At 40.3% G+C, this 18437-nt stretch overlaps 1 protein-coding gene across 1 annotated transcript; it reads left to right on the forward strand.

The window, feature by feature from the left end:
- Window positions 1–1204: 1204 nt before the first annotated feature.
- LOC147433292 (uncharacterized) lies at window positions 1205–2051 on the forward strand. The gene is made up of 5 exons (XM_086492058.1): window positions 1205–1212; window positions 1290–1497; window positions 1581–1712; window positions 1790–1801; window positions 1992–2051. Exons 1-5 carry the CDS (start codon window positions 1205–1207, stop codon window positions 2049–2051), a joined length of 420 nt encoding a protein of 139 aa, XP_086348184.1.
- The last annotated feature ends 16386 nt before the right edge of the window (window positions 2052–18437 follow it).

An 18437-nucleotide genomic window follows, 5' to 3' on the forward strand; every position in this document is an offset into this window, starting at 1 on the left:
AGTGTACATCGGCGCCACATACTAAACCCTTAAACTCTTACGAGATTTCAAAGAGGCCATAAGTTAGATACTTTCCATCTACTTAGGGTGAAGGTTTTATTATACAACAAATTGTGCATAGAACCTTACCATCCAAAGAGAAAATCAACAGATCTTTGTGTGGCGGCCAAAACTATTTATATGATTGTCTGGCCTTATTTCATATTCTTCAATGATATTAAAGAAGATAATCATGTTCTTGGTTTTAATCTAAAAAAATCAAAGCTTTTTTATGATAGAGTAAGTGAATGTTAAATTGAGAACAATGATAGAAATTATTATTTTATTTTTGTTTGAAATTTTTTGTGTAGTCCTGCAATTGGGAGATGTTCTCGTCGAAAGCGGAAAGAGGCTATGCCTCTTGATCCTATATGTAGTGATCAGGTGAGCTCTGTGGTAGACACAGGACTTCGATGACATTGATACTATTGGTGATGAGAGCGAGAGTATCGACATTGGATTAGGATCAATGAATGAAGTTGATGCTCAAATAGCTAGACAAGAGGTAGCTTTGGAATTGATCCCATTTCATATTGCCCCCGAAGTTGGGCCGTCTGCTGATGATGTGGATATAGTCATTTGCATATGGATAGAGGAGAGGACATTTTCAAAACCACAAGGGTTTTTAGTTGTTTTGAGTGTCCTCTAATTCCTTTGTGTAGACTTATTCCATATGCTCGAGTACGTGGCCTTCGATCGGATGTTTCTGGTTTGAAGGCTGCATTTTCCAGAGAAGGTTACATAAAAGAAAAAGGTGCTTTTATAGTTTCACTTCAAACATGTCACAAGGAACAGACATTGTTGACAGGTAATCATTGTTGTTTCAAAGTACTTTTGTGGATTGACATTACTTTTGTTTTAGAATGTTTAATGTTCTTTTGGAGTCTCATTCATTTCTGAAAATAGATGATATTGTTGACACATGGGACCCACTTTGGAAAGAATAAATAAAGACTATGAAGAGGAGTTAGCATTGCAGCCATAGCTAGAGTCACTCCTTGGTAAAATGTTCTATGTGTGGGAAGGCAATCACAGGATGGTAGCATGGCAAGCAGCTGTGAGAGAAATGTTTTCCAACAACAGGGAGAAGCATTGTAGGGTATTGTGTACTATCATTGACCCCACAAAGGTTTTCGAAATAGCATTATTGACGAGCTTGCAGCGCATGAATTTGTGAGTGAGACTTTACTCTTGTTTGAAGGTAAACTTTATATGATTGAAGTTCATTAACTTACTAATATTTTTATCAGTATGAAGACCCATGCTTTGGTATCTTCTCATCTTCGAGATGAGTTGGTGAATTGTGCAAAAAATTTCTCATCCGATCATGAAGATTACCTTCGTGCATTACCGGAGAATGATCAAAAATTGATCGACACTCTGCGCAAGAGAACCACAAAAGGAGAGGAGCCATGGCATCCTCTTACACGAAGATATCTAGCTAGGCTTCTTTTTTATGTAAGTGTGTTTGACATTGGATCTCTTTTTTGTATGTTTTATTTGAAGCATTTTGTTTTGAACAGTATTAGTTTACTTTGAAGGTTCAAATGTCAAAAGAACTACACACTAAGCTAGAGAGCAAGAAATTGTTGCTTTCTAAAGAGGACTTGAAAAAAGAAGAGACTAAGATCATGAATGATCTTTATTATAAATATTCAGATCGTGTAGGGAAGGTATATAACCATCTCTTGCATTTTCTTTGATACATTGTAAGATGCAATTTTTATTGACTACTGCTCTTGTTTGGTAGATTCTTAACATTGTTGATCCAAGTCTAGGAAAGGATTGTTTTGATCGTGTGATGAGCCTTCAATGGGGGGGAAATAGTTGGGCCACTCTAGAGAAACTTAACTTGATTGCTCTACATGATGATTCCATAGAAAATAAAAACTTATGGGTGTCCTTGCTAGAGGCAAGCAAGATCACTCGTGCTGCTTATTGTATGGTGAAAGGAGACCATAAGTTTTGAGGGTGAGTATCTTGATGCAAATGGTTTTTTATTAAACTTGTGAATGTTAGTGGGAAGTTTGATTTTTCTTTTGTATGCTTGGTCGAAAGGTGGCTAAAACGAGAGGGAGCTTTGCAAAGGATCTTAGATAAGTCCAAGAAGCTTCTTGTGGACTATGTGGATGTGCCTGGAGGGATTGATATACCTCCCTCATGCACCATGGATATGTTCTACACGGAGATAATGGTGGAGGGAAGAAAATTCTTATTCCCTCTAGAGGTGTTGAGGCGGTCCGGGGCGGGTAACAAGAAAGGCGACCTCTAAACACCCCTCAAGGCTCCCGTGCTGCTCAATTGGGGCTAGGGCAACCACAAGCACAACAAAACAACAAACCCACAGCCAAACCCAAACACGATAGGGGCACCACCTAGTTATGGTATGCGAACTAGGACGCAAGAGAGATTTTGGTACAACCAAGAAGATGCACCACACAACACACACAAGCAACTTGACACCAAGACACACACAAAATGGACCAGAGAGAGCTAGAGCAAAGGGAAGAGAGAGAGAAAAGGATCTTGCGTAATACCTTATTTGTGACTTGCAAATGGAGATGGTTCGTTATGATGCTATTGTAGAACTTGTACAAAAAATCACTCTATGCTTAGTGATTGCTAAACATTGCCAACACACACACACACATTGTCTTAGGGTGTGGGAGACCTCTCACCACAATACCCTCTTACAATGGACACAAAATTGGCAATTAAAACACACTAAAACACTTTCCAAAGCAAGATCAAACGATAGAACTCAAAATACACAAGTAACCTTGAATTCACCAAACTGTATTTCACAAATGGAAGGACGAAGATTTGAATGTCGAATCACGCCTTTGATGCACCAAACCTCAATTTATTGATGATGAAGGATTATATACAATAGTGGTTTCGAGATTTGTGGAACTCACGCTCTCTCACTTGCAATGTGTAGCTTGAAGGCTTCTCTCACACCAAGAGTGAAGCTCACAAGTGGTTGCTACACCTAAGTCTCTCCTCACGCATAGAGTGTTGGGGTGCTATGTGAGATATTGGAGGTTGTTTTAGAAGAAGGAGAGGGGCCTATTTATAGGTTGGAGACCCCTCATTAAGATTATTGGAAATCCTAATTTACAAGCTAACAAATCAGGATTATGATTTTTTTGAATATCAAAACATTGCGGGCCTTCTTTGTCTGCTTGAGTCATGGGTGTGGGCTCAAAAGAGAGCATTCTTGATGGTAGATAAGGTGAAAGTAAATTTTTAAGTAAGGGGAGAGAGAGAGAGAGAGAGAGAGAGAGAGAGAGAGAGAGAGAGAGTTACTTTGTACATGTCTTGAGGTGAGGTGTCTTTTATGGTTAGGTCAATGCTATTTTGTGTTACTATGTGGTTAGTGTTAGTAATCACTAGAAAGTTAATGTTACATTTACAATGGGTAGAATGAGGTGGATGGTTGAAGTAAGATGGTTGAATGAAGTGAGCAAATCCTTGTGATGGTGAAGCTTCAAGAAGTTTTGGACTTACTTGTGTAGGTTCTCAAAATGACTATCGATCTTCTTCTTCGTCTTCCCTTCTTTACGCCACCGCCGCCAAGGTTGATTATCGTGATGAAAATGGTAATTCCGTTGATGAGATCTCTTGATTTGCAGAGGTTAAGCATGGTACACATGCTGAATTTATGTATATATATAAGGAGTAAGATGGAATTGTACTTTGGAGATAATAGAGAGAGGCATAGAGATGGTGTATGTACATGGAGAGTTCATATGAGAGCTATGGGAGTAAGAGGGGAGGTTAATGGTGAAGAAGGTGAGAGAAACCATTGAAGGTGCAGGTTTGAGTGAGGGATTGAGAGGAATGTGTGTGTGTAGAAGTGTGGAAAGAGGTGAGAGAAGACTATGGGCTACTTGTGAGAAAAGTGGGCAGACTGGGGTCCACTCAAAAAATCATAGCTCACCGGTGGTTGCTTCAAAAATCATGAAAAATTTTGAGGTGATTATTCAGAGCATGGGCTACATTTTCTCTTTCGACCACCACTCCAAATTCAGAGTGGAGATGGGTGCCAAAAATCTCACCAAAAAGCCTGTTTTTTATGCCTGCAAAAGTCTTTTAGTGGCCCCCTCCTTTGTTGAATTTGTACAATGCATCCAAGAGTGAGCCCCTCCTTTGTCATATCATAATACAAAGCATCCAAGTTGACCTTGACACATGCATGGAGGAGGATTATTGGTGAATAAAGAAATATATACATGGTGGGACTAATATATGGACTATTCATGGATTTTAGCTCAATGAGCACATGGTGTTAGAATAATGAGTAAAAATAATAATAAAAATATGGAAGAATTATGGATATGGAAAGATATTGGAATCATATGATATGGTCCCTCTGTGAATTATTTTGGGTGAAAGAGGAAAAGGTATGCAAGTAAATAATATAATAAACGTGACCAATGAGTAGAAATCAAATTTTTTGTTTTCACGAGGGTGAGGGTGAAAATGTGGGAGTGATTTGTATAAAGGAAAAATATAAGGTTAGAGTATGTACATATTGTCAAAAAATATACTTATGGTGTAAGAGGATGAAAGAAGGTGTACATAGATTTAATAAAACACACACCTAAGTATAAATATTTAAATAAAATACCAGAATAATTATAAAAATCCCTATATTTAGGCCATATATATACTGCAATATTTACACACAAATGGGCCATAATATTTTTTATTTTTTTTATTTTTTTTATTTTTTTGACTCAACTAGCCCGGTGACTAGCTAATTGAGGGTTTTTTAGGAAAATATGGGAAAAGTCCCCTAAATCACACACGTCTATTTACAGTAAAGTGGTAGGGATAGCCATAGTGTTTGGGTGATTTTGGTAGGGTGAGGTAGCTCACTATGGCAATTACGGAGAGCCGAAAAACGGCTATCATTAGCCCTCCTCCAGGATGATGGTATATTCATGTACCATCATAGAGCATCTTTTCCAAAGAGAGTGCTTCAGAGTCCTTGACGAGATCTTCATTGTTTGGGACCTCAAAATTTTGGCTGCAGTTACACTCATGCTTTATGTAACAATACTTACATGAGACAGCGGCCTCTTGACAGATCTTTGGTAGATCCTTTGGTAGAAGGCGACTCAAATAAGGCTTCAAGCGATACCTGTTTACCTTCATGGAGTGTTCTTTACCATTCAAGTCCATAAGTTGATAGTAACTTGAATTGAAAGCCTTCTTGACTATGTATGGCCCTTGCCATCTAGTTTCAAACTTGGCATCAAAACAATTGTCAAGTCGATTGTCATACCTTAGCACAAGCTCTCCTTCCTTGATGCCTTTGTCCTTCAGTTTCTTGTCGAGCTTTTCTTTCACTTGTGTGGCTTTCCTCTTGTAGCACTCGTAAGCTGCTTCTCTTTTCCACTCAAGCTCAGCTAAGGTAAGAAGTTGATCCATCCATGCTTCTTGATCATTTTGTGCTGCTTTGCCATGAAGTCGCATTGTTGGAATGTCGAGCTCGATGGGTTGCAAAGCTTCTTGACCATAGACTAGATGAAATGGTGTGAACTCCGTGGCTTCCCTATATGTGGTTCGATATGCCCACAAGGCACCATCCAAGAAGTCATCCCATAATTTTGTCTTGTTTTGCACCATCTTTCTAATGATTCCTGCAATGACACCATTAGCCTTCTCCACCAAACCATTTGACTGTGGGTAGTATGGTATGCTATGATGATGTAGAATGTGAAGCTCTTCACAAACTTCTATGAGCAAGCCCTTCCTAAACCCTGGACCATTATCCGAAACAATCTCTAGAGGTGTGCCAAATCTACAACAAATATTAGTGTAGACAAACCTGCTCACTATTTTCCCATTTACCCATGTCACACTTTGAGCCTCTACACACCTAGTCATGTAGTCCACAGCCACTAGAATGTAGAGTTTACCATTCTTTGTTCTAGGCAGAGGACCCATAGCATCAATGGCCCATTTTTCAAAGGGTCCATTTGCAAGCACTATTTGCCTCGGGCCATGCACCAACCTTCTATTTCCATTTATCTGACAATTGTGACAGCTTTTACACCAATGTTGAGCATCCACATGCAAACTTGGCCAAACATACCCCGCAAGCAAAATCTTCTTTGTTGAGATGTCGAGCTCTACACCTTGAGCTGGCATCCACTACGGGTCATGGCCGCTTAAGGCATTTACTCACTGGCACGTTAGGTGACCGACACGGAGGATCTCTGTCAGTGATTCTATAGCTGGACTACACTTATAGTGCCAGCCTAGTACGCTTCTAGTGAGTTCACACTTAGTGACCGCATGTACATATGTGCTACTTTTCATCTTTAGCACTTAGTCATTTTGTACTCTCTTTTCTGTGAAGAAGAAGAAGAAGCTTTCCATCTCTGTGTGCTTTGTGCTTGTCTTGTTTAGCTCTCTTGCATCCTCATTCTTTACATGGTATCAGAGCCTGGTGCAGGCAAGAGAGGCTAAGAGGGCAATAGCATCACAATCCCTTCGTTCGCAATCCACGACCAGATGCAGGTTTTTCGCACAAGTTTCTGAACAGGTCTCCAAAGTGCAGTATACAGAGATTTACTGTACAAGTACAGTGGTTGTATGTACGCTTGATTGTGGACACTCATTGAGTGTAGAAAGCGTTACAGGTACCACGATAGCAGGTTCAGCAGATTTGCAGGTTTTTGCAGATTGCAGCTATTTTTTCTTAGTGCTTCAAGATGTCTGACGATTTCAGTCAGATTGTTACTGAGAAGCTTGAGAAAAATAACTACCCTGCATGGAAGCTCAGAATAACAAATTTCCTAAAAGGAAAAGGTTATTGGGACTATGTAGAAGGAGACAATGAAAAGGAACCAGAGATTCCCAAGGCAAATGCTACATCAGAACAAAGGAACGCTTTGAGGGACTGGCAACAAGGCCAGAGCAAAGTGATCTATTGGATTTCTATGAGCATCATAGATGGCATGATGGGCTATCTACGGGATGCTGAAACCCCCGCCATTGCATGGAGAAACTTAGGCAGAGTGTTCGAGGTGAACACCAAGGCCAGGAAGCTTCAACTAAAGTCGGAGCTAAATCAGGTTAAGAGGAACAACCTCTCAATCAATGATTATGCCTTGAAGATCAAGAGTATCATTGAGGCTCTTTGATCTATTAAAGTCTCAGTGGAAGATGATGACATTGTCCGTGCATGCTTGGATGGTCTAGGAGATGAGTATGTACATTTTAGGTCTTCCATGAATACAAGAGACGACATCCCCATGTTCCAAGATTTGATTTCTATGCTTATTCTTGAGGAGAAGAACCTTGACACATCTTCTTCTCATGGAAAAAATAATTCTGAACAGGCCTTCTATTCTAACTCCAACAGAGGTAGAGGTAGAGGTCGTGGTTGAGGCCCAAGGGGTTGCAGGGGCCAATTTTTGGAAGGTCAATCAAATCAAAACAATACAGGTGGCAGGGGAAACCAGTCTCAAGGCAGGGGGAGTCAAAGAGTTCGTGGTGCAGGATCAAGCAGGCAGCAACATACTCCAGATAACACATAATGTTGGACTTGTGGTGAAAGAGGTCACATGTCACGTGACTATCCAAAGGGAAAAGCAAGTGGAAAGAGAGAACAGGGAAACTATGCATCTACCAGCAGAGATGCAGATGATAGCAAAAACGAGCGCATGTTTGTTATGCAGCATGTAATGAATACAATGACTGCAAAGAATTCCACCCAAGATGATGTTTGGTATGTGGATTCAGGTGCCTCTAATCACATGACGTCTCGTGGAGAGTGGTTTAGAGATATGCGCAAACCAGATGTGTCAGGCTATGTGCAGATAGGAGATGGCACAGCTCACCCCATTGCTCATGTAGGGGACATACCTCTAAATACAAAGAGTGGGAAATCAAAGCACTTAGCAGATGTACTTCATGCCCCAAACATTACAAAGAATCTTGTTTCTGTTGGACAAATGGTTGAACAGGGTTTGCAGGTTCGCTTCAATCCAAATGGCTGTTATGTAGAAGATTTCCAGAATGGCTGTAAGCTAATCACAGAGGGCAAATGTGTGGGCAGAATGTTTACGTTGAATGTAGACATGCCTGAGGTAAAAGCTACATTATTTGCACATGGCACAGGTGTTGTGGCTGATGTTGACATTTGGCACAAACGCATTGGCCATGTCAATGAGCAGAGATTGCGCAGCATGCAATCAAAACAGATTGTAAAAGGTTTGCCCAAATTCAAGGTGGATGGTATGCATAAAGTGTGTGCAGCATGCCAGTTTGGAAAACAGTCAAAGGGCTCATTTCCACATGAGCGCAATGTATGTAAAAAGCCACTTGAGGTGGTGCACACAGATGTTTGGGGTCCAACCGATACTGCAAGTATACATGGTTGCAGGTATTATGTCTCTTTCATTGATGACCATACAAGGAAAGTATGGTTCTACTTCATGCGTAACAAAAGTGAAGTGTTTGGTCACCTTCAAGACTTCAAAGTCATGATTAAGAAGGAGACAAATATGCAAATCAAGACATTGAGGTCAGATGGAGGGGGAGAGTACTTCTCCAATGATTTTTCAAATTTTCTGCGAATGCATGGTATATGCAGGCAGTTTACATGCAGATATACTCCACAACAGAATGGGGTCGCAGAAAGGAAAAACAGGCACATTGCAGAGGTTGCACGTGCATTGATGAATGAGAAGAACATGCCTCATCATTTCTGGGCTGAAGCCGTAAATACAGCTGTGTACATTCTGAACATGACACCCAAGGGAACAAATTTTTTGCAGTGAGAATTACAAAAGGTTTTGGTAGCAGGTAGGATCTAAACTTTCTCACCGCAAACATGAGAGAAAGCATCATAAGTTCTGCTTCTGTGTAGCCTCTCTCCAAAGCATTCATGACCCTACTAGCAAAGTAGATGGGTCGCATTCTGGTACTGTGGGGATCTTGTTGTAGCAAAACCGCACCAATTGTTTCTTTCCCAACACTAGAGCTAACAAAGAATGTGTACTCCCAACAAGGAGGCATGAGTGTTGGTAGCTCTGACAAAATGACTTTAATGTTACAAAAGTACTCTTCAAGCTCATCAGACCATGCAAATTCTACTTGTTGTGTCAACTTTTGCAAAGGATGAAGCAACTCTGAAGCTAAGTGAGTAAAGCGTGACATATACTTCACCTTTTGAATGAATGAGATTACCTCTTTGAGATTCTTGGGTGATGGGAGCTCAATAAGATCCTTTGCCTTTGAAGGATCCACCTCAATACCTTTATAGGAAACCTTGTGACCGAGCAAGATCACTTCATCCTCACCTATGTGGCACTTGTCCGGGTTGAGGTGACCTCCCATGTCATAAAGCTTCTTCAATCCTTCTTCTACCCTTTGTAGATGCAATGATTTTGAGCTATAAATGCAGAAATCATCAATGAACACCCTAATTGACTTTCCAAAGAATGCTTGAAACACCATGTTCATGAAACGTTGGAAAGTTGCAGGAGCATTTGTCAGGCCAAATGCATGACTCTAAAAGCATAACAACCCCAAGGAGTGATGAAGGTTGTTTTCAATTGGTCTTCCAATGCAATCCCTATTTGAAAGTAACCTGAGTAGCCATCACACACAGTGTACTTCTCATGACCAGCTACCTCATTTAGTATCTCATCCTGAAATGGGAGGGGAAAGTGATCTCTTTTTGTTGCCTCATTGAGTGGACGATAATCCACACACACCCTCCACTTTCCATTTTTCTTAGGAGTGACAACAACGGGAGAGACCCACTCTGAATTCTCCACTGGATAAATGAAACCTGCTGCTAGAAGCTTTCTTACCTCCTTGATTAAAGCCTGTTCCTTGATGACTCCTAGCCTTCGTAGCTTTTGAGCCTTAGGTGTGGCCCCTGGCTTCAACTCAATTTTGTGTTGAACAGTATCTACTCCACGCACATTGGTGTAATCTTTAGCAAAAAGCCTAGGAAATTTTCTTAACACACCTTTCAACTCCTCTCTTTCATCCTTTGTAAGTGTTGTAGACAACATACCTTCTAACATTCCTTCCTCTTCCACATTTTGGTTCTCTTGGGAACCTACCTCCTCCAAACCTTGACAAGAGGTCTCTTGGTTGGTTGGCTTAAACCTTACCCCCATGACTTCGATGGAAGACTCCTCTTCAGTAATGCTGCCGCTACTTTCTTCTTCTGAAGTGTTATCTATCCAATCTTCTTCCGTCTCACTTTGAGATGATTCTTCATGGAGCTCCTCTTGGCGTTGCTCCTTCATGTCAAAGACAACCTTCTTATGATTGTCGTTCCTGCAAATTAATTTTCCACTCTCCCAATCCTGCAAAGCTCGCATTTTCATTAGCCATGGTCTTCCTATGATAAATGGATAACCACTTCCCTTGGTCGACATAACATAAAAATCCACCGCCTTCTTAATGCCAAAAGCCTCTACAAAAACATTTTTACAAATGCCTACACACCTAGTGAGTAACGTTAAATGGTAACCGTGCATTTGCACTACATTTCTACTCAAATGTATATATTTTTTATCAAAGTTTTAACCTAGTGTTCATTCTCTTTTTCCGTAATAGCCTTTTTCCATACAAACACCTTACCCTTCTTAGATCTTTATGCATTTACATCATATTTCTCTCTTCATGCTAAATGTAAATAGTAAACTTAATTCTACTCTCCTAGTTTTTTACTGTATATTCTTTTAACTAATTACCTTTACTAATTTAAATAGCTATCTACATCCCATAATTTGTAAATAAATAATTTATGGGCACTTATCTTACCCATCTTCTCTCAAGGGTAGGGTTAACCTTGTAGGCCTTCCCTTCCCCACCACTATGTGACCCAAGTTTTGGATCATTTACTTGTGTTGGTCAACAAATCTTAAATATAATGTATATCCCCAATAAATCAAACTTTATTGGAGCCTACCTCATTTGTTTAAGGTGGATTCTCTTTTGAAAAAGCATGCTACACCTTGGATGCATGCTAAAGGGCCCCCTACAAGGAGACTTTGTTCAAAAGGTGTTTTGGATGCATCTTGAACGCCTTAGATCATGGGTATACTTGAGGAACACTCCAAAATCAGCTTAAACACTTTGAGAAGGTCAACTTTGCCTTTTACAGTACCCAATTATGAGTTACAGGCTGAAAGTTATGGTGAAAACAAGGTGCTGCGGACACTGTTACTGCAGGTCAAAGTTACAATCAGGTAAACCACAAAGGTGAAAAGTTTTCTTGACTTCTTCAACATTCTAAAATACCAATGGGGAGTTAAAAACCACTTGCATGTGGAGGGGTCGGCTCAAGATGCTTCCAGAGACACAACAAACAGGATGGGGACACTCTGCAGGAGCCACTGGAGGGACATCATGGTGGGGCCCACATACATTATCAACCCTTATGGAGCCTCCACGACCTAAAACGCTATTTTTAATGAAAAAATAAGTCCCTTATTTGCATAATTGAAGGAATGGTCAAAAGGTAACCTAACTATGGTTAATTACCTACCCTAGTCAAGTTTAACCTAACCCAAGGTCTTGTACAACTATAAAAAGGCCCTTTGGCAAGCACAAAAACACACACACCTACTCCATTGCTGCAAATAAACTCCTCTAAGGTTAGGGAAGCCCTAATCTCTCTCTCCTCTTGTCTCCCTATCCATTTCCTAAGCTCGCTATCATAAGCGGCACCATAGAGAGAGCATCAATATGCTATTGCTACCATTCTCTTGCAAACATTTCTCTTATCATACTTCATCCCTAAATAAGGATTGTAGATTCTATATGAGAGCAAGGACATCAAGTTCAATGATCTATCTCATGGTTTGATCAACAAATTGTTGCAATTGGGGTGTCGTCGTCACACTTTTGCACTAAACGCATGTAAAATTGGTAAGCCTATCTTGGCAGCTTTTCATATTTTGTGCTCATTGGGTTGCTTGTTTGTTGAGAAAGTTTTTTGTGCACCATGGTGTCTATTTGCTTGGCTCCTCTCCTTATGTTGTGTGTAAGTAAGTCTTGGGGCTGCATAGATGGAGAAGAGCTCTCTATGCATGCCGCCTTATGTGTGTAAGTAGTCTCTTCTTTTGGGAAAGGAAAGGAGTTGTCAAGTATTTGTGCATTGTGGTGTTTTGAGTTTTGAGGTTTTGTGATTGCTTTTCTTAGAAGTATATGAGCACTAATATGGTGAAGGTCAATCTTTGCATGTGAGTTTGTGCAGCGTTCAAAGGGATTGCTTAAGGAGTGTGTGTTGAATGGTTGACGGGCATTTTGTGTTGAAGCACATAAGGAAGGTGTGAGTGTGTGTGTGTGTGTGTGTTGTATATGGTTTGTTTTGGTTTCCTTCTTTCTCCATAAAAGAGGGTGATGCCCCTAAGAAATATGTGTGTGTAGGGTCTCACGGAGTGGTTGTCTGGTGGGAGCCTTGAGTTGAGCCCCATCTCAAAAAATCCGCTCTCATAAAAGTGGTGCCCCCACTGAGGAACTTTCCTAATTGCCTTCTATTCTCCTCATGAACAATGGAGTTGCACCATATGCTTTTCATTTTTCACAACGCATCAGAATTAACATTTGTGTAGATCGCAAAATTTTTACCAACAACGCATTGTTTTTATGTTTGGAGCAGAAAGACTTGGTGAAATCTTGGCATCTCCAAATCCCATCATTCTTCCATTCATTAATTATGATGATTCATTTGATGTCCATGTTTTTATTTTGTTTTGAGGCAGGGACAAGAGGCGCTTAGATAGCGATCCACTCAAAGGAAACTTTCTTCAAGAGAAAGAAAAAGGAGAACACATTGTCACATGAACCAACCTGGAGCTGCTTCTCCTTTTACACCCATAGCTCGTCAATCTGTGCACATCATAATTACTACAAAATTTAGATTTCAAGCAACCATTAGGAGAATTTTTGGACCCACTCGCCTTAATGAAATTAATGCCTCAATCAACCCTTTTATTTTGCCTATGATAAATTATGAACTAACACTTGATGTATATATTTTCATTTTGATGTGATCACTCATCGTAGTCAAAACTTTGTGGTACACAAGACTCCTTGTATTGTAAAAATGTCAAGTACTTTTCCTACCTTTCATTCTAAAAATGGTGAGGATGCACAAGAATTTTTGGATAATTTGGAGATGGCACACCTCATCTCTGGGAGAGATCAAGAAGAGGTAAAGCTGCGTGATTTTCCACTCGTTCTCAAAGGGGAAGCTAAGGCATGGTACGAGGCCTTTCAACCTCAAAACAAAACCAATTGGGAGAGGCTACATGCAATTTTTCTTGCCAAATTTGGGCAAGGAGATACTCCAGAGGGTCTTTGGAAGTGTCTACTTCAACATAAACAGGTATTCCTTGAAGACTACCCATCTTATGAGGCCATTTTCCTTAACCTATGGGATAGATGGGAGGCTACCTTACAAAACCAAGGTGGTGCACCAAACTTTCTAAAGAAAGATAGGTTCATGGATGGCTTGTATCCAATTTTGAAGACCAAGGTAGAGTTAAAATTCCCATCAACATTTGAGGAAGCACGTGAGGTGGCCATGGTCAAATTCAAGAAGTTAAATTTTCAAGCACATAGAACAAGGGACCTAAATGAAGTCATTGAGAGGGATTCTTCACCAAGCATGGGAGCACAAGTTAGGGGCTCTCTTGCCCAAACTTCACAAATAGGGGAAGGATCACAACAAGAGATCTTGCAAAGATTAACTCAACAACTAGAGAGTCTCACCTTGAATCTAGTGCAGGGCCTACCCCAACAATGACAACCAAGAGAAGGGAATCGCAATCAACGACGTCAAGCACAAGAGTTGAGATGCTGGAATTGCAACGAAGTTGGTCATGGCATGTATAATTGCCCTCACCCTCGAAGGCTTCCAGGGGACATATACCCTCCTAGACCCCCTCCGCTCATGGTGCAGCAAGAGCATGCTCAAGCCCCACAAATTCTTCGTCGACCACCACCACCTCCAGTGGCAAACATCCCTCCTATCCCACCAGTGGAGGAAGAGAGAGGAGTAAACGTCATAAAGCTGGAAGAGGAGATAGAGGTGAGCCCTATACATTTTGATGTTATGCCAGCAGAAAAGCGCACAAGAGCACACAACAAGGATGAAGAGTCAGAACTTGCAAGGAAGGAGAGGAAGAAAAAGTCAAAGAAGGAGGAAGGAGGCAAGAAGCAGAGGTCAAGGCGAAGGGAGATCGGCATCAACGATTTTCCATTAGGAAAGAATATGGAACCCTACAACATCTTAGAAGATTTGCAAACTCAAAAGCCCAATATTTCTTGGCCTCAACTCCTACATCTATCACCCAAGGTGAGAAAGCACTGGTCCAAACTTGTAAGCACAAGACTCCCAAGAAAGAAAGAAAAGGTGACAGTAAAGGCATTGACTTCAAAGCCACAACAAGATGTGGAACCTATTGTAGATGCTTATGTAAGGGGTAGGAAGGTATCCAACGTGTATGTTGATGGTGGAGCACAAATGTGTGTGATCACGGAAAGAGCCATGAATAGACTAGGGCTTGAAATCACTAAATCCTCTAATTGTCAAGCTAGGCTGGCCAACAATGCAAGTGTGAAGTGCCTAGGGATCATCGAGAATGTAAAAGTTTCTGTATGTAATATAGATGCACGTGTGGACATGTATGTTATGCCAGCCAAGGGGGAGGGCTATCCCATCATCCTAGGGAGGCCTTGGCTCATCGCTGTAAATGCAGATAAAAAATGGGGACGAGGACAATTGATTCTCAAAAAGGGGCAACATGTAGTATACGATTGGCATGAAGGAAAGCAGCTCGACATCAACTATGAGACCACGGCTGATGAAGAAAGTGAAGAGAGTTTTGGCTCAAGCGACGAGGAAAGTTCAACCACTACATCCAATAGCGAAGAAGAATCATCTTTGGAGGTAATGGGAATCATCTTCAACACATCAAAAACCCCATCAATAGAGGTTGACCCAACAAAGGAGCAAACAAAGGATGACAAAGGTGACCACAAGCACTTTGAAGACTTTGAGAGGATGCTTGCAAAAGATCTTACCCCTGAGGAGAAGCGGTCCTACATCGATATGCTCAAGAGGTATCCCAATTTGTGTATCACTGATTACTCACAAATTAGAGGTGTGGATGTTATAGAGCATGGCATAGAGTTAAAACCAGGTATTAAACCTGTGGCTCAAAAGCTAAGGCGCCTAGGAAAAATACAACAAGAGGCACTTTTGACAGAGGTTAACCGACTCCTCAAAGCTGGTTTCATTTACCCTGTGTCTAACTCTGAGTGGGTGTCCCCAATTGTAGTAACTCCTAAAAAGAACGGAAAATGGAGGGTCTGTGTTGACTACAAACCGCTCAATGCTGCAACAAAGAGGGATCATTTTCCTCTTCCTTTCCAAGATGAAATCTTAAACGAAGTAGCCGGCTATGAATGTTACACAGTGTGTGATGGGTATTCAGGGTATTTTCAAATCAGAATAGCAGAAGAAGATCAATTAAAAACCACTTTCATCACACCTTGGGGTTGCTTTGTCTATAGAGTGATGCCATTTGGGCTCACAAATGCTCCTAGTACCTTTATAAGGTTTACAACTCTTGTCTTTCAGCCCTTCTTTGGAATGTCAATTAGGGTTTTTATGGATGACTTCTGTATCTATAGTAGCCAAAGACTTCATGATAATCAACCCCTCTAGCAAAAGAAATGGTTTGCTCAAAGGCCAACTGATAAAACCTATTACAGGAACGCTCCCCAACATCTCAAGATCAACCCAAAATCACAAAGCCACTCAATAACAACCCATCATCAGAGCAGTATATGGTCCAAGCTTTCAAGGGGGTGATCAACATGATGAAGGAGATCTCAGATCTTTCCTATCAGATGCTTGTAAAGATTGCCAAGATGCTCATCACCTGTATTAAAGCTTTCAATGATATAGAATCAGCAGAGCATCCCTGACAAATCTTTGTCGAAGGCACGTGAGTAATTTGCTGGAATATGGAGACCAAAATCCCAAGCAGGAATGTCATCATGGAATTATAAGCAAGAATCATGTTCCTGCCCTCTCATTACATGCAGAACTTTGAAGAGGCGTTCATGACAGGCTCCTCCATATTCAATCCCATGACAAGAGATCTGCCATCACATCACATCGCCTATCAAAGTACCCTCAGCAACAATCCTTTCAGAGAGCTGGCTACCAAAGTAGAGATTGAAGCAAGAGCTCAGAAGTTCACAAACCTCACTGCAACACTCGAGAGAAGACAGTAGACTACACTCAGAGACGGCTTGCATGAGCAATGAATATGAAGGGGGGAATGTTTGGTGGATACAAGCATATGCACACCAAACCATTGATAGCCGTTTTTCGGCTTTCCATAATTGCCATCGTAAGCTACCTCACCCTATCAAATCACTCAAACATTTTGGTTATCCCTACCATTTCACTGTACATAGGCGTGTGTGAGTTAGGGGACTTTTCCCATATCTTCTTAAAAACCCTTAATTAGCTAGTCACTGGGCTAGTTGAGCCAAAAAAATAATAAAAATAAAAAATACAAGTATATTATGGCCCATTTGTGTGTAAATATTTCATTGTATATAGGGCCTAAATAAAAAGATTTTTCATAATTATTTTGGTATTTATTTAAATACTTCTACCTATGGTGTGTTATTTATGCTATGTACATTGAATCACCATTACCATATTTTTTCTTACCATTTTGCGTACTCTTTATTCCATATAAAAATAATTTCATGCAAGATTCTCTTATTTTTGGTGTAACTCCATCCCAACAAAAATCCAAAAAAACTAGTTTTATTTATTTGTATATTTTTTCACTATTGTGATTTTTCCTTCCTACATCTATTCTCTTTTACTCTCATAAATTAGAACACCAAAAATATTCATCTTTTTATGGTAGACTTATAATGAGAGATTTATTTTGACCCTTTTATATTTTTTCCACCTATATTATTTATATTTGACATGTACATATTTTTTTAGACCCCTCAATATTTGATTTTCTTAGTTGTACTATTCACTTATATCATGATCTCAATAATATCTTCAATTATAGACCTACCAAATAAGGTCAAGGGTATGTGGCATGCATGCATGCACCATGGGGAGCTCACTTTTAGAGGTATTCAAAAGAATCATCCAAAGAAGGACCTCACAAGGACCTTGGGCAATGGAAAAAATAGTCGGTTTTGCTGAATTTTTAAAAATCACATGCTCCTTGAATTTGAAAAGGTGATACAAACAAAAGTTGTAGCTCGTGAGCTGAACTTTCACCTCAAATTTTTTCATATGTTTTTGAGCTACGAGGTGTGAGCTATGATTTTATTGGTGGACCCCAGTTTGCCCATACTATGCAGCCACACTCCCTCTTCCACTTTATCATTTTCCTCTTTCACACACACTCCTCCCTCTCCTTCCCACTCCCAAACTTGCAACTCCCATGTCCTAATTCACCCTCTTCACCATTGCCACATCTCTCACACCTCCATAGCCTTCATCCTCCATTTCTACACCCTATGTGTCCCCCTTTCTCTCTACATATATGTCCATATTACCATACTCTCTTCAGCTTTGTAAAGAACGTCAAAAAATCAGCAAAACATCCAAGGATAACCTCTGCAAATGAAGGCTTTTATCATGAATTTTCCAAGGTTTGAAGATAACATAGCTTCATCGACACGCGCTACTTCGCCATGCTGACCGCTTCTTCTACCGGTGCTTTAAAGAGGTGAATGTCAACTTCTCCAAGCTTCAACCTTGCTTTACAAGCTTATCCCTTCTCTAACTTTTCTCATTATATATATCACCATTTGGTGAATGATTTTGTAAATATTTTTTTGTGATAATTACTAACTACTAACCACTAACCTTATTGTAAAATGCACCCTCTACTAAAGTAGGCACTCCCAAATTATTCACTCAATCCCTCTCTCCTTTCATCCTCAATAATTCTCTTCCCTTGAGCCCACATCCATGTGACTCAAAGGATAAGAGAGACCCACCCTTATTTTAAAAAAATAAAATATGCATAATCTTTGATTTCTTCAAATAAACTTGATTAGGTCTACTCCTAATCGGGGCTTCTAAAACCTATAAATAGAGCCCTTCTCTCCCTTGTAAATCATCACATGATCACACTACACCACAACATTCTCAACACATAACACACCACTCTTCAAGCCTAGTTGTGTAGAGTGTGTGCATTGTGAGTGCTCTATTCCATCACTACACATAGGGTGCATGGAGAAGCTTGAAGTTAGTTATGCCATCTAGAGGAGTGGAGTGATACTATACTCTGCAATCACACTTGTAGCCTACTCTTGTCCATAAATAAGATTCATAGTTT

Source organism: Adiantum capillus-veneris, chromosome 20 (genome assembly GCF_014529385.1).
Source record: "Adiantum capillus-veneris isolate H3 chromosome 20, ASM1452938v2, whole genome shotgun sequence".
Lineage (NCBI taxonomy): Eukaryota > Viridiplantae > Streptophyta > Polypodiopsida > Polypodiales > Pteridaceae > Adiantum > Adiantum capillus-veneris.

Bases quoted from the DNA above. Each gene is read 5' to 3' on its own strand.
- LOC147433292 (XM_086492058.1), top strand. The intron at 1,498-1,580 runs GTAAGTGTGTTT...TTTACTTTGAAG, and splicing joins TAGCTAGGCTTCTTTTTTAT to GTTCAAATGTCAAAAGAACT.